The sequence below is a fragment of the Dendrobates tinctorius genome, unplaced genomic scaffold, assembly GCF_039654945.1.
Source record: "Dendrobates tinctorius isolate UK_male_01 unplaced genomic scaffold, ASM3965494v1 ptg000003l, whole genome shotgun sequence".
Classification (NCBI taxonomy): domain Eukaryota; kingdom Metazoa; phylum Chordata; class Amphibia; order Anura; family Dendrobatidae; genus Dendrobates; species Dendrobates tinctorius.
In genome coordinates, this window is record NW_027361671.1 from 79,235,979 (window position 1) to 79,255,407 (window position 19,429).

A 19,429-nucleotide genomic window follows, 5' to 3' on the forward strand; every position below is an offset into this window, starting at 1 on the left:
ATGGCACAGCTGTGACCAAAGTGACGAGAGGATAATGGAGATTTTGAATCTCTGCGCACACTTTTGGACACTGGACACTTGTGGATTGTGTGAGGCCCACTGATATCTGAGCGCTATGTGACACGCTCGATGGCACAGCTGCCCGTGACCAACGTGACGAGAGGATAATGGAGATTTTGAATCTCTGCGCACACTTTTGGACACTGGACACTTGTGGATTGTGTGAGGCCCACTGATATCTGAGCGCTATGTGACACGCTCGATGGCACAGCTGCCTGTGACCAAAGTGACGAGAGGATAATGGAGATTTTGAATCTCTGCGCACACTTTTGGACACTGGACACTTGTGGATTGTGTGAGGCCCACTGATATCTGAGCGCTATGTGACAGGCTCGATGGCACAGCTGTGACAAAAGTGACTAGAGGATAAGGGAGATTGGATTGCTTTTAAAAAAGCAGTTTGCAGAGCAGTGGGTAAACAGCAATGCCAGCGTGTCAGGAAGCCTTAAAAGGCAGCCCAACAACCAACACCACTGATACACCACAATATAGCCTCCCCTTGCACTGCACACACAGTGACTTGTGTGTTGTGCAGGCCAAATCGCTAGCAGCAGAAGCAGTTTTTTTGTCTTCTTCCCTGCCTAACGCTCTCCCTACAGAATCAGCAGCAACCTCTCCCTATACTAAGATCGGCAGAAGTAAGATGGCGGTCGGCGTGCACGCCCTTTTATACCCCCTGTGACGCCCACCAAAGCAAGCCAATCACTTGCATGCCCTTCTGAAAGATGGTGGTGACCCGTGCCTAGGTCATCACGTTGCCCACAGTGTCCGTGGATCCTGATTGGCTGAAAAAGAGCGCAAAACAAACTTTTGAAACGCGACTTTGGCGCGTAAGTCGCCGACCTCGTGGCCGACCTCATCCTAGGGTCGGGTTTCGTTTCATGAAACCCGACTTTGCCAAAAGTCGGTGACTTTTGAATTTTTTCGACCCGTTTCGCTCAACTCTAATATACAGTATATATATACACTCACTGGCCACTTTATTAGGTACACCATGCTAGTAAGGGTTTGAACCCCCTTTTGCCTTCAGAACTGCCTCAATTCTTCGTGGCAGAGATTCAACAAGGTGCTGGAAGCATTCCTCAGAGATTTTGGACCATATTGACATGATGGCATCACACAGTTGGCGCAGATTTGTCGGCTGCACATCCCTGATGCGAATCTCCCGTTCCACCACATCCCAAAGATGCTCTATTGGATTGAGATCTGGTGACTGAGGAGGCCATTTGAGTACAGTAAACTCATTGTCATGTTCAAGAAACCAATCTGAGATGATTCGAGCTTTATGACATGGCGCATTATCCTGCTGAAAGTAGCCATCAGATGTTGGGTACATTGTGGTCATAAAGGGATGGACATGGTCAGCAACAATACTCAGGTAGGCTGTGGCGTTGCAACGATGCTCAATTGGTACCAAGGGGCCCAAAGAGTGCCCAGAAAAAATTCCCCACACCATGACACCGCCACCACCAGCCTGAACCGTTGATACAAGGCAGGATGGATCCATGCTTTCATGTTGTTTACGCCAAATTCTGACCCTACCATCCGAATGTCGCAGCAGAAATCGAGACTCATCAGACCAGGCAACGTTTTTCCAATCTTCTACTGTCCAATTTCGATGAGCTTGTGCAAATTGTAGCCTCAGTTTCCTGTTCTTAGCTGAGAGGAGTGGTACCCAGTGTGGTCTTCTGCTGCTGTAGCCCATCTGCCTCAAAGTTCGACGCACTGTGCGTTCAGAGATGCTCTTCTGCCTACCTTGGTTGTAACGGGTGGCAATTTGAGTCACTGTTGCCTTTCTATCAGCTCGAACCAGTATGCCCATTCTCCTCTGACCTCTGGCATCAACATGGCATTTCCGGCCACAGAACTGCCGCTCACTGGATTTTTTTTCTTTTTCGGACCATTCTCTGTAAACCCTAGAGATGGTTGTGCGTGAAAATCCCAGTAGATCAGCAGTTTCTGAAATTCTCAGACCAGCCCTTCTGGCACCAACAATCATGCCACGTTCAAAGGCACTCAAATCACCTTTCTTCCCCATACTGATGCTCGGTTTGAACTGCAGGAGATTGTCTTGACCATGTCTACATGCCTAAATGCACTGAGTTGCCGCCATGTGATTGGCTGATTAGAAATTAAGTCTTAACACACAGTTGGACAGGTGTACCTAATAAAGTGGCCAGTGAGTGTATATATATATATATACACTATATATATATGTACAGCTCTGGCAAAAATTAAGAGACCACTGCAAAATTTTCAGTTTGTCTGATTTTTCTCTATAGGTATATTTTTGAGTAAAATGTAAATTGCTCTTTTATTCTATAAACTACTGACAACGTCTTTGAATTTCCAAGCAATACATTTTGTATTTATTTTCAGAAAATGAGAAATGGTCAAAATAGCAAAAAAATGCAGTGCTTGCAGACCTCAAATAATGCTAAGTAAACAAGTTTATAATCATTTAGAAAAAACAATACTAATGTTTTAACCCAGGAAGAGTTCAGAAAGCAATATTTTGTGGAATAGCCATGATTTTTATTCACAGCTTTCATGCGTCTTGTCATGCTTTCCACCAGTCTTTCACACTGCTTTTGAGTGACCTTATGCCATTCCTGGTACTAAAATTTAAGCAGTTCTTCTTTGTTTGATGGCTTGTGACTATCCATCTCCCTCTTGATTACATTCCAGAGGTTTTCAATAGGGTTTGGGTCTGGAGATTGTGCTGGCCATGACAGGGATTTGATATGGTGGTCCTTCATCCACATGTTTATTGACCAAGCTGTGTGGCATGGCTCATTGTCCTGCTGTAAAAACCAGTCCTCAGAGTTGGGGAACATTACCTGAGCAGAAGCAATCAACTGTTTTTCCAGGTTAACCTTGTATGCGGCTTGATTCATACGGCCTTCAGAAAGATTAACCTGCCCAATTCCAGCCTTGCTGAAGCATCCCCAGATCACCACCGATCCTCCAGCAAATTTCATAGTGGGTGCAAGATACTGTGGCTTGTACGCCTTTCCAGGTCTCCGTCTAACCATTAGATGACCAGGTGTTGGGCAAAGCTGAAAGTTAGACTCATCAGAGAAGATTACCTTACCCCAGTCCTCTATGATCCAATCCTTATGGTCTTTGGCAAACTTCAGCCTGGCTCTCCTTTGCTTCTCATTGATGAAAGGCTTTTTTCTAGCTTTACATGACTTGAGTCCTGCCTCTAGGAGCCTGTTATGAACTGTTCTTGCCATGCACTTCACCCGAGCTGCCATTTGCCATTCCTTTTATAGGTCACTTGATGTTATCCTGCGGTTGCTGAGTGACATTCGAATAAGATGACGGTCATCCCGGTCAGTGGAGAGTCGTTTTCGCCCTCTGCTGGTCTGTACCTTTGGTTGTCCTCAATGTCTGTTGCTTGACCTTGTTGTAATGGACTGACACCTTAGAAATTTTAAGGATGGAGGCAACATAACGCTCACTGCACTGTATCCCTCTGCTAGTAAAGCCAGAATTGAGCCCTTCTTTTTGTCACAATGTGACTTGGCCCTGTGTGACGTGACCCAACGATCGGTCGGTCACCAAACAACAAGACAAAACAAGGGGACACCGGGGACACAATCACAACGGTGGACCCTTCAATAGGGAACGGGGAAGTGGACACCTAATGCACTCTCCTAAGGAAGAGCCCTGAACTCTCCTCATGTTCCCTATACAGGTTCTTTCAACTTGTCGCTGACCAGGATACCTCAGCCCTCATCACCCTGCACCTATCCCTCAGTAGGGAATTGGTAAGTGCGGAAACTGATCCCACCGCTGCTCTAATGCAACACAAGGGAAAATAATGGTCAGGGAAAAACAAACAACTTAGCTTTCTCTGCTGCCAATGCTGCGAGGCAGCAGAGTAAGGCACCAGAACTCAGCTTTCAGCAGACTCACCACTGCTCCAGATAGCACCTCTCTTCTCAAAGGTTGGTTTGCAAAGGACCTGCTATTACCAACAGTCAGCTGGTGTACCAGGTGACCTTATATAGGAAGCATCCACAGACTATCAAAACATGCAGTAACACTAGCGGCCACCGGGAGCAAAAACTGATATTAACCCCCAATGGCCTGAAAGGAAAAAAGTTTATATCAGAGAATGCAGATTCTGACAGATCCAAAAATGGATCGTGACACTTTTCCTCACTCAAACTTTTCTTTTCATCTCTTTTGGCATGGTTAAAAGTTATTTTTTCATTCCTATTACTTTTGGGATATTACTAGCACTTGTTTTGCCATACAGCTTGTCCTATTACAAGAGGATTATGAACACCACAGCAGGGTTTTTTTTTATACTTTCCTTTGTTAAATAAGATTTGGTTCAGGTGATCACCTAATCAGAAGCACATTAAGTAGAATGAGGTGTACTCTGGTTGGAACTCAACGGACACTGGAATGGAATGGCCATCAGGCATGTAGAGAAGCTGTGCAGTGGTCTCTTAATTTTTGCTAGAGCTGTATATATATATATATATATATATATATATATATAAATCAAAAAAAGGGCAGCACTACCAAAATTAAATAGTTGGTGCAAAACCTATTCAGCAGTGTCCCAACAGCCAAATTAACAAAAGTAAAAAAAATAGGCAGCACTCAAATTAAATGTGAAAAAAAGTGGATACTTTACTGATCCTCAAGTGGCAACGTTTCAACGGTGACCCGTCTTTATCAAGCCTGATAAAGACGGGTCACCGTCTAATATATAAAGCTCAAGTGTGTGTGTGTATGTGTATGTGTGTGTGCGTGTGTATGTCCGGGATAGGCATCCGCACCGTCGTAGCTACAGCCACAAAATTTGGCACAGTCACACGTCTGGACCCCGAGAGTGTCCTAAGCTATGTTGTGAGGTGAAATTTTAACCCCGCGTGTTCCAATTCACCAAACAATTTTGCCTCTATCTACATAATGGGGAAAAAGTGTGTGTGCATCAAGCCCCGTCCTTCATTATGATGTCACAATGGTTGCCATGGCGACACTGATTCATCATAGGTTGCAAGCCCCGCCGCTCATTATGATTTCATAATGGTTGACTATGGGATGGAGGATGTGTGATGTGTGATGGGTATATGGGCATGGGACTATGGGATGGAGGATGTGTGATGGGTATATGGGCACTCGACTATAGGATGGAGGATATGTATGATGGGTATATGGGCACAGGACTATGGGATGGAGGATGTGTTATGGGTATATGGGCACTCGACTATGGGATGGAGGTTATGTATGATGGGTATATGGGCATGGAACTATGGGATGGTGGATATGTATGATGGGTATATGGACATGGGACTATGGGATGGAGGATAATTATAATTTGTTATAACTAACCACAGTTAGTTACTATGCCCGGGCATTGCCAGGCTCTTCAGCTAGTATACATATATATATATATATATATATATACACCTGATGGTGGCCCAGTTCTAACACATCGGGTATTCTAGAATATGTATGCAGTTTATTTTTGAAGATTTAATAATAATGCAATAATGCACCCCCCAATCCTGATATGTATGGTTTTCTCACCCCCAATCCTGATATGTATGGTTCTCTCACCCCCAATCCTGATGTGCATGCTACCTCTCAACCCCCTATCCTGGTATGCATGGTCCCCTAACCCCCCTTTCTTGGTATACATGGTCCCCTCACCCCCCTTTGCTGGTATGCATGGTCCTCTCACACCCCAATCCTGGTATGTATGCTCACCATCACCCCCTTTCCTGGTATGCATGGTCCCCTCACTCCCCAATCCTGGTATGCATGGTGCCCTCACCCCCCTTTCCTGGTATGCATGGTCCCCTCACCCCCCTTTCCTGATATGCATGGTCCCCTCACCCCCCTCACCAATAAGCAACGCGGCCCTGTATACCCGACCAATCACTGGCGCAGGCCTCTGTCTGCGACCAATCAGCAATATAATAATAATAATAATCTTTATTTTTATATAGCGCTAACATATTCCGCAGCGCTTTACAGTTTGCACACATTTTCATCACTGTCCCTGATGAGGCTCACAATCTAAATTCCCTATCAGTATGTCTTTAGAGTGTGAGAGTAAACCGGAGTACCCGGAGGAAACCCACGCAAACACGGGGAGAACATACAAGCTCCTTGCAGATGTTGTCCTTGGTGGGATTCGAACCCAGGACCCCAGCGCTTCAAGGCTGCAGCGCTAACCACTGAGCCACCGTGCTGCCCAGCAGCAATGCGGGTTGGTTGCAGACAGAGGCCTGCGCCAGTGATTGGTCGTGTATACAAGGCCTCGTTGCTTATTCCTCCTCTCCACGCGGCCGGCATCGTGGTGTCAGTAATGTTTAGCGCTAAAGACCGTAGATGACGTAACTCTCGCGAGAGGGGACGTCATCAGCGATATAAGCCACGAAGCATTACTGGGACCACTATGCCAGGCGCATTGGAGAGAGAAGGAAAATAGTCTGAGGGCCGCCGGAAGGTGAGTATGTTTGTGTTTTTGTTACCCATGGCCACCTTCCGACGTCCTCCGATGTCCTTTCCACGCTCCCGGCCTCGCGTTCCCAGTAATGCTTTGCAGCTTATACCGCTGGTAACGTTGCGCTCTCGCGAGAGTGACGTCATCGCGGGTCTAAGTCGCAAAGCATTACTGGGACCACGAGGCCAGGCGGGTGGAAAGGACATTGGAGGCCGTTGGTGATGCTAATTTTTTTTTCTTTTTAACGGAATAATCCCTGCGGCTGATTGAGCGCTGTCCCCGACTGCGCTGGCCGCTGATTGGTCATGGCCTGGCGGCCGCGACCAATCAGCAGCAGGTGCAGCTTACCGTTAGAAACAGCTGCGCCTGTCGCTGATTGGTTGCGGTCTAGCGGGGGCCTGGTGGCCGCGACCAATCAGCGGCCCGCGATTTCGGTTACAGACAGACACGATAAGGCGTTTATATATATAGATATATATCTCTGGTAAAAATTAAGAGACCATTGTACAGTTTCATAAAAATCAGTTTGAGGAAGCAGACATTCCTCAAAAAAGAATTGAAAGACTCTTGGCTGGCTGCAAAAAGCATTTACAAGCTGTGATTGCTTAACTGTTCACAATAACAGTAATTTTGACCAGGAGTGCCAAAACTTTTTGAAGCCACTGCATATATATGTATAAATATATATTTTTTACATAATATATGGACATGCTGTAAATGTACAAGATGAGGAAAATATATAAAGAAAAAAGGAATATTTATCGTAGGTTCTCAACAGGAAATTAGACAAAAAAGGCCTGTGACTTTCTATAGTTGTTTGTCCCTTAGCTACTACCTTTCTATCTGACCATGCTATCTGATGCCGTTTGAATTTCATAATTTTAATTATATTACTAAGTTAAATGGGAATACTGAAATAGAATAATTAGGAAGCCCAACCGGTACTGAAACATACCATATGTGTTAAAAATATAATAGCTACACAGTCAGCAACAAAACAACGGAAAACAATTGCAATGTTTTGTGTATAGTCTATAGAAAACTAGTAGACTAAGTTTTTTTCTTAGCCTATAAAGTTGAACCATTTTGTATCATAAATACCTGTGCAATTTCCTCCTGAACGGTCCAACTCATAACCATCATCACAGACACACTGAAACATCCCTGGAAGATTCCGACAGGTTCCAAATACACAAATATTCTCAAAATAACACTCATTAATGTCTAAAAGAAAAAAAATAAAATTGTTACTTTTGTGCCACTATGGGCATGCTTGCCAGCACTGCTCTTGCAATTTAACCTTTTTATCCATATTCAGAAATACTGATTATATAATTTATCATTCAAAATTTATTAAAAAACAGTGTTTAATCTGTAAAGCAACATAAATATTATTGACTAGTCTATAAAACCATGTTGTGACAAGCCCGTAATGTAAATATGTGTATGGCATTTCAATCCAATTCAGGTCACCACCAGTTCCGGAGAAGAAATAAATATAAATTCTATAGGAAGATTCTACTAAGTACTCTCATCTCCCAGTTATGCTATGGAACCCAAGATGTTTCCTAGAAGACTAGACGTGTTGACATAGAAATCTAATCTAGTGGAAACGATGTGAACACAAGGTGTATCACTTAAAAAAATTATCAAATTCAGAAAATGATGTTAGTGACCAGATGTTATTTGCTGTCCATTTGTACATATCTTAATGAATATAGTCAATCAAGAAGGATCAGATATTGTATTACACTACTGACGGCCGCCCAGGTTAATGTTCTACCAAGCTTTTCGTATACTTTCTGTTTAACAAAGTCAATCCAAATGTTAAGTGGTTGAAATAAAACAAAAAGTTGTGGCCTTACCTTGGCAGGATTTACTGTCTGGAGCTGGAGAGAAGCCCATCTCACATTCACATCGGAACGAGCTGGGGATATTCAAACATTGTCCGTTCTCACACAGATTAACATTTTCCGCACACTCGTCGACATCTGTACGTGACAAGAAGAAATGGTGACTTGCTACATTCCACTCTCAAACACCGTTTCATAATAAAGGAAATGTATCAGTGGTCGGACACCATAACCTGAAGCACAACACCTCTCACTGTTATGCAAAACTATATAGCTTTCCATATGTATAGTAAATCTGATCTTCAACAATAATTTTTCTTTGGCAGCCTGTTTGGCTCTGGTTTTTACATAAGGAAGGTTAGTATAACACCTTATCCTTTTATTTAAAAATGTTTTTTTAGTGATATCAGGTAAAGTTCTCTATTATACTTTAAAATATAAGTGACAATTCTCTAGTGATTACATTGACTATATTGTCAATTAAATGACCAATCTTATGCCTTCATTACTATGGGAGATTTGTTATTTTAAATCTGTAGTGTGGAAGAAAAATCTCTTATTGCTATCCGGTAACCATAACCAGTAGTGATGAGCGAGTATCCTCGGTGCTCGGGTGTCCTCCGAGTATTTTGGCGTGCTCGGAGATTTAGTTTCTGTCGACGCAGCTGCATGATTCGCGACTGCTGGACAGGCTGAATACATGTGAGGATTGCTTGTATGTTAGGGAATTCCCACATGTATTCAGGTTGTCCAGCAGCCGCAAATTATGCAGCTGAGGCGACGAAAACTAAATCTCCGAGCACACCAAAATGCTCGGATGACACCCGAACATGCTTGGGAAAACCCAAGCAACGAGTAGACTCGCTCATCACTAATAACCAGGTAGGATAGTTAAAATTGACTGACAATATTTGTGTTATTATGATGTTTTCGTTGAATTAGATTCAGCAAATTGAATGAATAATGGTATACTGGTATTTTAAGGCTTATGATTCTCAAATGACTACTAACTGTACAAAATAGTTATTGGGGCACTATACTATGGAGCTTAGAATTAGGCACTACATGATAAAGCTATTTATACTTTGCATCACAAGACAAATAAATTGGTTGGTGGGGTGCCAACACATTATAAAGCATAGAGCAATGTAAGACTATCAATCTGAATATAATCCTAAATACCTTTAATTAACAAACTGCACTTATTTTTTCAAGGGATGTAATTACTGTCTTGTTACATTGACTGAAAACAGTTATAGAATGCTAATAGGACACAAGAGTATAAGTATGGGCAATAAGAAGCTCCACTGCTTTGACCGGGAGATAGCTTGACAATTTGCAGTATATATTATCTCCAGGACACAACAGGCACTTAGCAGTTAGAAAGAAAATGAGACATCAATGTGTACAGCTTCTTCTTACCACACTTCTGGTATCTCCTGTATTTGTTTAGAAAGACAAGCTAGACAATAGTGTGGGCAGCCTCTTCCAACCTCATCACCACTGGTATCTTCAGTAATAGATAAGAAAGACAGGGTTGGCCAGAGTTTGCACAGCCTCTTTTTATCTCAGCACGCCTGGTATCTCTAGTATTAGATCAGACAGGGTTGACAGCAGTGTGAGCTGTCTCTTAATACCTCAGCACCACTAGTATCTCTAGTATTAGATGAGAAAGGCAGGGTGGACAGCAGTGTGAGCAGTATCTTCTTACCTCAGTATCACTGGTATCTCCAGTATTAGATAGGAAAGACAGGGTGAGCTACAGACTCAACAGCTTATTCTTACTTCAGCACTCATCCTTAATATTTTCATTATTAGGTCAGAAAAACAAGGAAAACAGCAGCATGAGCAGCCTCTTCTTCTGTTAGCACCTGTGGTATCTCCAGTATTAGATCAGAAAAACAGAGTGGACAGTAGTGTCATCAGCTTCCTCTTACCTCAGGTTTTGGCAGTATTAGATAAGAAAAAATGATGGACCACAGTCTGAGCAGCCTCTTCTTATCTCAGCACTTCTGGTATCTTCAGTATTAGATCAAAAAGACAGGCTGGACAGCAGTGTGAGTGACCTGTTTCTACCTCAGGACCCCTGGCCTATCCAGTATTAGATCAGAAAAACAGGATAGCAGTGTGTGTGGCCTCGTCTGCATGAGTGGACTCTGGTATCTTCAGTATTAGATCAGATAGACATGGTGGACAGCAGTGTGAGTAGCCACTTCTTGTTTCAGCTTCCCTGTGACTTCCAGTATTGTATGAGAAAGTCATAACACACAGCAGTGTGAACAGCCTCTTTTTACAATCTTCCCTGTTATCTCCAGTATTAGATCAGATAGACATGGTGGATTGCAATGAGAGCAGCCGCTTCTTGTTTCAGTTTCCCTGTGACTTCCAGTAATGTATGAGAAAGTCATAACGCCCAGCAGTGTGAACAGCCTCTTTTTACCTCATCTTCCTTGTTATCTCCAGTATTAGATCAGAAAGACATGGTGGACTGCAGTGTGAGCAACCTCTCCTTACCTCAGCACCTCTGGTCTCTCCAGTATGAGATCAGAATATCCACTGTTAGTATATCTTCCTCCACATGAAGGGAAGCAGTGGAACCTCCTATTGTACGTGATCACAGGCTCCTGTGCTTTTAACTCTCTAGGACAGTTTTCTGGCAATCTAATAAGATGGAGGCCATTTTAATTTACTATAGCTATTACCTCCCTAGACAAGATGAATATGACATGCTAATTAAAGGTATTTAAGATTTCCTTTATAATGACATTTTATTTCTTTATTTTTTTATTTGGGAAAACACTTTTAACAAAATTCAGCTTTTGAATGATCATCCATTGGACCACAAACGCTACTCAAATGAGTGAAATGGTGGTCTACTTTTGGGAGGAAAAGAAATCAACTAAACTTCTTTCCCATTCTTTGTAAAATTAGATCTCTCCATTTTCTAAAATTTTCTATTAGTTTCATGAATCATAATATAAATTGTGCCTGTTAAGAAAAGCCTTCAATATATTACAATAAAGTTGATATAGCTTTACCTGAACATGTAAATCCATCCCCAGAATATCCTTCAATGCATGAGCATCTGTATGAGCCAGGGGTGTTTAAACAATGGGCAGAAATGCTGCAGCTATGAGTTCCATTAAGGCATTCATCAAGGTCTGCACATAGAAATTATTAGTTAGACAGTGTAGAACAAATACCTTCATGATTACATACTGAGATTGGCATCGATATATTATTATAGCATTATATCTTGATCTTTAGGCCTCCATATTACTTCTATGCATATTAGATAAATGCTTTCAATGATGTTTGATTATTATATTGATACTCTTTCATGTTAGCTTCCAATTTGTGACACCAGTTATGATGAATAATGAACATCAGTGACTTTGGACGTCTATCTCAGAATCTCTCCTGATAAATCCAAATGAAGCTGAATTTCTAGCTGTAGTGGCGATACCAATGGGGATACTGACATGGGGCACTTTTGACTCCAACTTTAGGACCTTTACTTACTGTGGTTCTAGCTGGCACTTTCATTAGATATCACATTATTTGTCATACTTTTATACTGTAGAACTATTGCACTTGCAGTTTTAGCACTTCATTATTTATGTATGATTAACTATACTTTGTAGTCCGTTCTCTACCTTCTGCTAAAATTATTAAAATCTCTATAGAGTTTGGATTCTTGGTGTATCATAGTTGGCCACTCCGTGAGAGGTCTTTGAATCTCATTTGCCAGGCACAAACTATTCATATGTGGCTGGCTGGACTTTTATGTGTGGCTTTAGATGGTTTGAAATGTATAGGGTGTAAGTCTTTTTTTTGTTCATTTTGGGTTCAAACAACCTTTCATAGATCACTTTTTCATGCCTTTGCCTCAGCATCTGTTATAACTATGGTACTGAGTAACATTTCTACAGTATGTTTAAGATTCTCTGAGTCTATATAATCTATAGATATGTATAGATCAAGAGGAGGAGGAAAATTAAAAGTGTAGAGTGTAGCTATGGGTAAGGGCTCATACTCACTTGCGAGAGACTCGCACGATTCTATGCAGCCGCATTTGCTGGCAGCAGTGCCAGGTTTTCATTCAAGAGACTCGCACGAGAATCGTGCGAGTATCTCGCAAGTGAGTATGAGCCCTAAGGCTAAGGCTTCATGTTGCTTGCCTATCATTGGACAATCCTGATATTGTCATAAAATAGAGCGATCTCAATGTTTCCTTACAAAGTTACAGTAGAATAAAAGAATTCCCACCTTTAGAGTTCTTATTAAAAGTTGATATAAAGAAACACTACAGATCTGCACAATCCGCAATTATACCATGACCTGTCGGCAACCAGATGTCAACATGGAGCTACAGCCACCTTGGAGATAGCAATTAACTTTTGAAAAATTTATGCATTGCTTAACATAAACCTATTATCTTTGTTTGAAACTTAAAATTATGCCTACCATGACACATGATGCCGCTCCCAACCCAGCCTTCCTGGCAAAAACATTTAAAGCTTCCTGGTACATTGAGACATGTAGCATGTAGATCACAATTGTGAGCACCAATCTCACACTCATCCACATCTGAAAAGAATATTGAAATAAGAACAAATATGAAATTCTGAAATTAGAGTTTCACTACATTATGGATAAGTTTATGTCACGAAGACAATGGGTCAAGCACCCAAACGGATGTAACCGTATGTTTTTAGAGATTCTTTACATTTCTGAGATATATGATATGATGACCAGTGATACGATATTACCAGTACTTTTATGCTAAAGGGAAACATCATCTTGTTAGGAGGGTGGATAGAAAGTGAATATAATGTTTCCTATTTCCCTGCAGAGTACATGTAGAGGATGCCATTACTGTGTAAAAAAATGCTGGGGAAAAAAAATGAACAAAATGTCCACACGTGAGCCATAAGTAGGCTGGAGAATCATTTTCCGTACATTTCTAATGTTTTTTCCAAATGCACTGTTTGGATAGATTTCATTTAGTTACTAGGCTACTCTTTCTGCTAACTTTATAGTTTTTTCAGGCAATGGCTAAAATACATTCTAGATTCAGTAAGAATAGTGGCAGGTGTGGCAGCATACTCCTACTTTATAGATACAATGAAAGTCATATGGGGAATATAACATACTGCTTCCTGAAAGAAACTTTACTACCTTTATCTACATAACGATTATGTATTAATTACAGAGTTAAAGTGTTACATATGCTCCATTATAGTTTAGAACTTCAGCAAAATATATGTAGCCCCTTTAAGGCTACCAATTTAATATACTAATATCCGCATAATCTAGGTTTCGGATTAGAAAAAAGAAAAAATACAGCCACTATTATCCATGGCATGACAGCTTATCCTCATTCAGGCTGTGTAGTCAGTGTTCAGTCACATAGCTGCATCTTTCACCACACAAAAGTGACAGTGCGATTGGTAGTTATAAGGATAAAAAGGTTCTAAGACAAATTGGCTTCTACAGTTCTTCAGGACAATTTGCTTGTAATTCTTCCCAATCCTAGCGCCAATATTTCTAAAAATGTATGAAACACAGCAACATACTGCGGCAAGTAATAAAGAAGAAATGTATTTGTATATACTCAAAAATACTGTTAAAAATGTGAGTTGTATAAATATTTATATAGATACACAGTGAAGAGCAAAAGGGTAACAATCAATGTTTTGAACTTTTGACTTTCAGGCTCCATATTTCAATTTTCATTTCTGCATTGAACGTGAGACTACCATCATTTTATAGACAATTATCTTGGATATCTCATATTTAAACTTGACTTGCAACTATTTGGCATATGATTAGTTATGCAGATTTTTGGCAAGTCACTGCATTGTTACTGTTTTGCTCCTAAAGATCTAAATGTTATTTTTTATTATTTTGTTAGTATATTGTAAATCCACCTTTGGCTTTCAATGCTGTCTGAATCCTTCTGGGCATGCTCTCGACCAGATTCAAACATGTGTCGATGGAAATTGGATCTCAAGTCTCTTCTACACGTTCCCAAAGTTGGTGCATAGTGGTCGACTCACTTGAGTATGCATACAGTTTTTTCTTCAACCCTACCCATAAGTGTTTGATTGGGTTGATGTCTGGGGACTGTGGGGGTCACTTCAGCACCTCTACTAAATGTCATTGAAGCATTTCTTCACCAATCTCAATGCATGCTTCGTGTTGTCTTGTTGGAACACTATGTCGTCCTTTTCACACCCATAGTACTTAAGTGTAAGAAGTAACTCATCTTGTAGGATACTCACATATACCTTTTTTCTTTCAATGTTCTTTTTATTAAGTTTAAATTGAACAAGAGTTTAACACGTTTTTACAAAAGAAGTTTTTACAAAACAAAAATAAGCTTTCCATCTAACAAGCGACGAATAGTAAAAAATTAGATGGTTGCTCAGACAGTCAAACTGACAACAAGAGGAAACCAAGTCTATTCAGTAAAACTTGAAGGCAAAGATATGTCTAACGGTTAAAGAAGATGTGAGTTAAATAAAGTCTGACAGTCATTCATCAGACAGGATGGTCGGTACATCTACTGAGGGGATGATGGAAAGTTGCATAATTAGAGGGGGTGAGAATAAGGGTGGAGAAAGATATAGTAGGAATTATGTGGTGGATTTTTTTTTGGGAGGGTGATAAAAGAGTTGGAGGAGGGAGGGAGAGAGAATAACCAGAAAGGAAGATAGCCAGTCTGTGGGAGGTTGGCATCTGAGAGATAATGTTAAACAGAGGTTCTGTGTGAGAGAAAGGCGTCCAATGCCTCACTAATGGTGTATATATTAGGAAAGTGTACGTCTAGCTCCATCTAGGTCTGTAATGCTCAGAATAATTCCAGGCGTGGGTCTAATTTGGATCCAAGTCGCCGAAATCTTCCAAAATGTGACATATGACCCTTGTGAAGCAGCCACTATTTCGGCGGAATGATGCAATAAGTCTGTTTCCCTGAGGATCTGCTTTTTGGTGGGAATTTGGGCTGATCTCCACATTGTGGGAATTAAGATTTTTCCGGCTGCTAGTATGTTGTCGGCCAGTTTTGAAGCTAACATTTACTTTGGCCAAACAGACAGATTGAGGAGCGTATTCTGTGACAGCAGAGTTGTCTAAGTTGTCTTTAAACATTCACTTTTCGTACTTGTTTGTAAACTCAAACCAACACTTCTTATGACAATATTGAAGTTGAGGCTTCTTCCCCTTTTTTTTCGGGCCACCATTCCAGACTTGTGTAATATATGTTGTATGGTGTTTGCATCGACGTCTGATCTCACTTTTATGAATCATACGAGCCACCTCCACTGCCGTGTTTGTCAGGCCAGAACTGATAGACCTTGGGATGAGCCGGAGTGTTAACTCTGATATTTTGCCTGGACATAGACATTTTGGCTTCTGAATAGATGGACTTCATTTCATATTCTTCCAAATGTCATGGCACTCACATTATGCAGTTTGGCAATTTTTTTGACTGAGAGCTGGGTGATGCTGTTTATCTTTTCTTGGAAAATCATCTTCAAGGCAGGTTCTCGATTGGAACCAGTGACCTTTCGCTTTGGAATCAACCTAATAATACACTGAGCTATTAGGTAAATTGAGAACAGGTGTATTCTGTAATATTCAGGAAGAAAAATATTTTTCAACCACCTGGAGCAAAACAGTAACAATGCAGTGACATGACAAGAATCATATGCTAAATAATTGCAAGTCAAATTTCTGCATGATCTAGCCAAGAAGATTGTCTATAAATGATGGTAGTCTCACTATCAAAGCAGTAGTGGATAGTGAGATATGAAGCCTGAAAATCAAAAGTTCAGAACATTGTTACCCTTTTGCTTTTCCCTGTGTATACTGTAACTTGTGGCATGTTAGTCTTAAGTCTGACCCTTGGTTTCGCACTTCACAGCTTCTTCAGGGGGCTCTTGCTGTGAACTACAAAACACATTGGCTGAAGTCCATCATAACCCAAGAAGTAAGAATGGGTGAAACACAGGGTTGGGCTGAAACTATACAAATATATTTTTATGCAATGCTCATTTTTAACAGTCTATATACAGATTTATTTCTTCTTTGTCATTCATAAAGGAAATTGCTGTCCTATGTTTTTTGTGCTTTATACACCTTTATAAATATCAGAGCTGGGATTAGGAAAGACAAAATGGTAAGTCTACTAGAATGCTACACGTGTCAGCAAATTATCAGCACAGAAAGGCCAACTTGGATTGGGAACCTTTTTTAACCCTACATATTAATAAACTGTATGTGGTGAGAAGAAGCCTCTGATTTAACTGTGACTACTGTATGTTGAGTGATTTTAGATGTGCTAGTCATTTCAGCTGCCATAATCACATATGTTCAGCTGCTCTGTGCAGGAAGAAAGCATATGTAGCCAAATGTAGCGCTAATGCTTTTGTCTTTCGTGTTGCATTTAAAATTACCTAGCGAATTTGCCCATAGCCATGCAAACCAGTAAGTAGTTAATCCCACCATCATGCACATGCAAGCCACAAATATCACAGAAAACCTTCTTCCCCTCCTTACATGCCCATTTCATGCAACCACATGCTTGGAAGAAAAAAATGAGCAAAACACAAAAGTCATGTTAGAAAGACTTTATTACACTGACGAAAAACAGAGTATGGCAAAGAAAATGCTTGTGTCCAAAGGCGTGGAGTGATTGGAGTTACAGAAAGCTGTAGACTCATGGTGTACCTGTACATCCAGTTGTCCCCTTTTTCACTGCATACCCCACCTGACAATGACATACAAATGATCCTTTGGTGTTCTCACATTCACCAAACATGCAGATGTTTGAGTTGATGTCACATTCATTAACATCTGCAGAGAGAAGAAAAATGACATTGGCAAAGATACTAATTATTCGAAAAAATCATCATACTATAGACTGGGAATGGAAAACACATTTGGGTCACAGCATGAACTAGACAGTAATAGTGCCTCACCTCATTTACACATAGGAAGTCACTAATTGTATATCAATAAATGTGCAGTAAATCCTGATAATACAGTAATGACTATTTGACTATCGCTCTCCATGATATTAATGTGTCAATGAACAAGCAGACGTGTGATTTGGATGGGCAGACTGACTGTTTCCATATATCTACTGTTTGGAGAAGCATGGATATATAGGTTGGCTTTTTACCTGTCCAATACCTTGCTGCCCTGGGTAATGACACCAGAGGTGTCTGAGGGCACTTCACCTTCCTAACGTAACTTATAGAAATCATATCCTGAGCTGAGCACACTGAGTTGGGAAAGATATCTGTCTTAATCTAAAGCCATCTGTAAAGGGGATTTGTCCGTAAGATCAACTAACCTAAACTGCACATATGGCCAGGCAGATCTTTGAAATATAAATCTTTGACTCCTTTCATATTTTCTATTTGTTGTTGCACAACTAAGAAATTAGTGTTTTACATCACATGAAAATTCGGCATTAAGTTTTCTGGGCATGACAGAGCACTTTCCAAGCCTCTGCCTCCAGATGTTGTTTCCTTGTCCAATCAAGCTACAGAGGCTAATGCTGGGCGTGAAAACAAGATCATGAGGCAAAGGCTAGTTAAGAGCTTTTCATGCACAAAGCACTTAACACCAAATTTTCACATGAATTAAAGGGCTTATTCCTCAGTATTATAGCAAATGGTAGAAGATATAAAGGGGTCAATAATTTATATTTCAAAGTCCTGCATGCACACATATGAGGCTTTTGCGGGGATAAACTTACTGGCAGACTCCTTTTAAATAACAGAAATATTAAAATGGCATTTTGCTTACATGCAATTTTTTACTCAGCAAGTCAGCATTTGTTATGCTTTTCCTGAATCTTGCTATTAAACAGATAAATGAGACCTAGAGAAATTAGCTCTTCTAGTATAGATGACTTAGTTTAAAAGTAAAGGTGATATCTACTTTACATTTACAGTTCTGAGGATGGGGCTAAAACATAGTAATACATATAAAATGGGGATTGAAAGGACTAGAAAAGATTTACATCTCATCTTGAGAAACACAGTTAACGATATGGCTCTTCTCAAGTCTTTGTAATGTCAACCTCATACTATATGACTCAATTAAAACTTTAAAATATATGGTCACATTCAGTACTTTCAGGGGTATATTTTTTTACTTACTGAATTGCATATATTTAGAGCTAGGAATAATTTTTACTAGTAGTTTTTTGTAAATTGCTGTCTATAACATGTGTTGTACTGTCTATTGCTGACTACAGAATGAATTAACTAAAACTTGGTCAGTCAGCTGTTAAGACAGAGATTTTATGACTGTTTTATTTGTCTTTTAGAGACTTTTTTTCGGCCTATTTATGATAGCATAAAAGTTCAGCTATGCTTTCATGTGGTTTTTGGTCATACAGTAAATCAGTTAAGGGAAGAGTTACAAATCCTGCAGCCAGCAATTATCAGGGAAACAAACAGTCTTAAAAGCCAAATGATGCAAATATTAACCTCTTCAAGACATTTGACATAAGTTTACATCATGATGGGGAAGGGGTTCCCGCAAAATGACTTAAATTTATGTCATGGTGATCATGCAGGCAGAGAAGCAGAGTACGCATGATCGCCACCATAAGCTCAGCTTAGGCCTGTTTCACACTTCTGTTTGTGACCATCAGTCAAGATCCGCCGATTTGAAAAAAAACGGATCCGCCATTTTTCTTGGCGGATCTGTTTTTTTCCTCATAGACTTGCATTATCAGCGGATCTTGACGGATGGTCATCCGTTCAATCCGCTTTTGTACGGATCCGCCAAGAGTTTGGCGTCCGCTCAGCGGCCCGGACGGAGCATGTAACGTTTTTTTGCTGTCCGGATCCACTATTTCCTGATTAAACTCGCATTTCTGTTTGGCTGCTGGTTAAAAAAAAATTCTCTCTCTCTTTCTCTCTCCCCCCCAGGCGTGGTTCCTTTAAATTTTTACCTTCGGCGGATCCGTACATCCGCCGATCCGCTAACCTCCGTTTCTGTCAGTCCACCT

General features: G+C 40.7%; 1 protein-coding gene across 1 annotated transcript in view; it reads right to left on the reverse strand.

The window, feature by feature from the left end:
* The window catches only part of FBN2 (fibrillin 2), a 378,197-nt gene that overhangs the window by 76,559 nt on the left and 282,209 nt on the right, over nt 1-19,429 (reverse strand). Inside the window, exons 31-35 of the mRNA XM_073557740.1 lie at nt 17,128-17,253; nt 12,859-12,981; nt 11,430-11,552; nt 8,404-8,529; nt 7,640-7,762 (exon numbers count right to left, since the gene is read on the reverse strand). Of these exons, the coding sequence (XP_073413841.1) occupies nt 7,640-7,762; nt 8,404-8,529; nt 11,430-11,552; nt 12,859-12,981; nt 17,128-17,253 (621 nt within the window). The remainder of the gene's footprint in view (nt 1-7,639; nt 7,763-8,403; nt 8,530-11,429; nt 11,553-12,858; nt 12,982-17,127; nt 17,254-19,429) is intronic.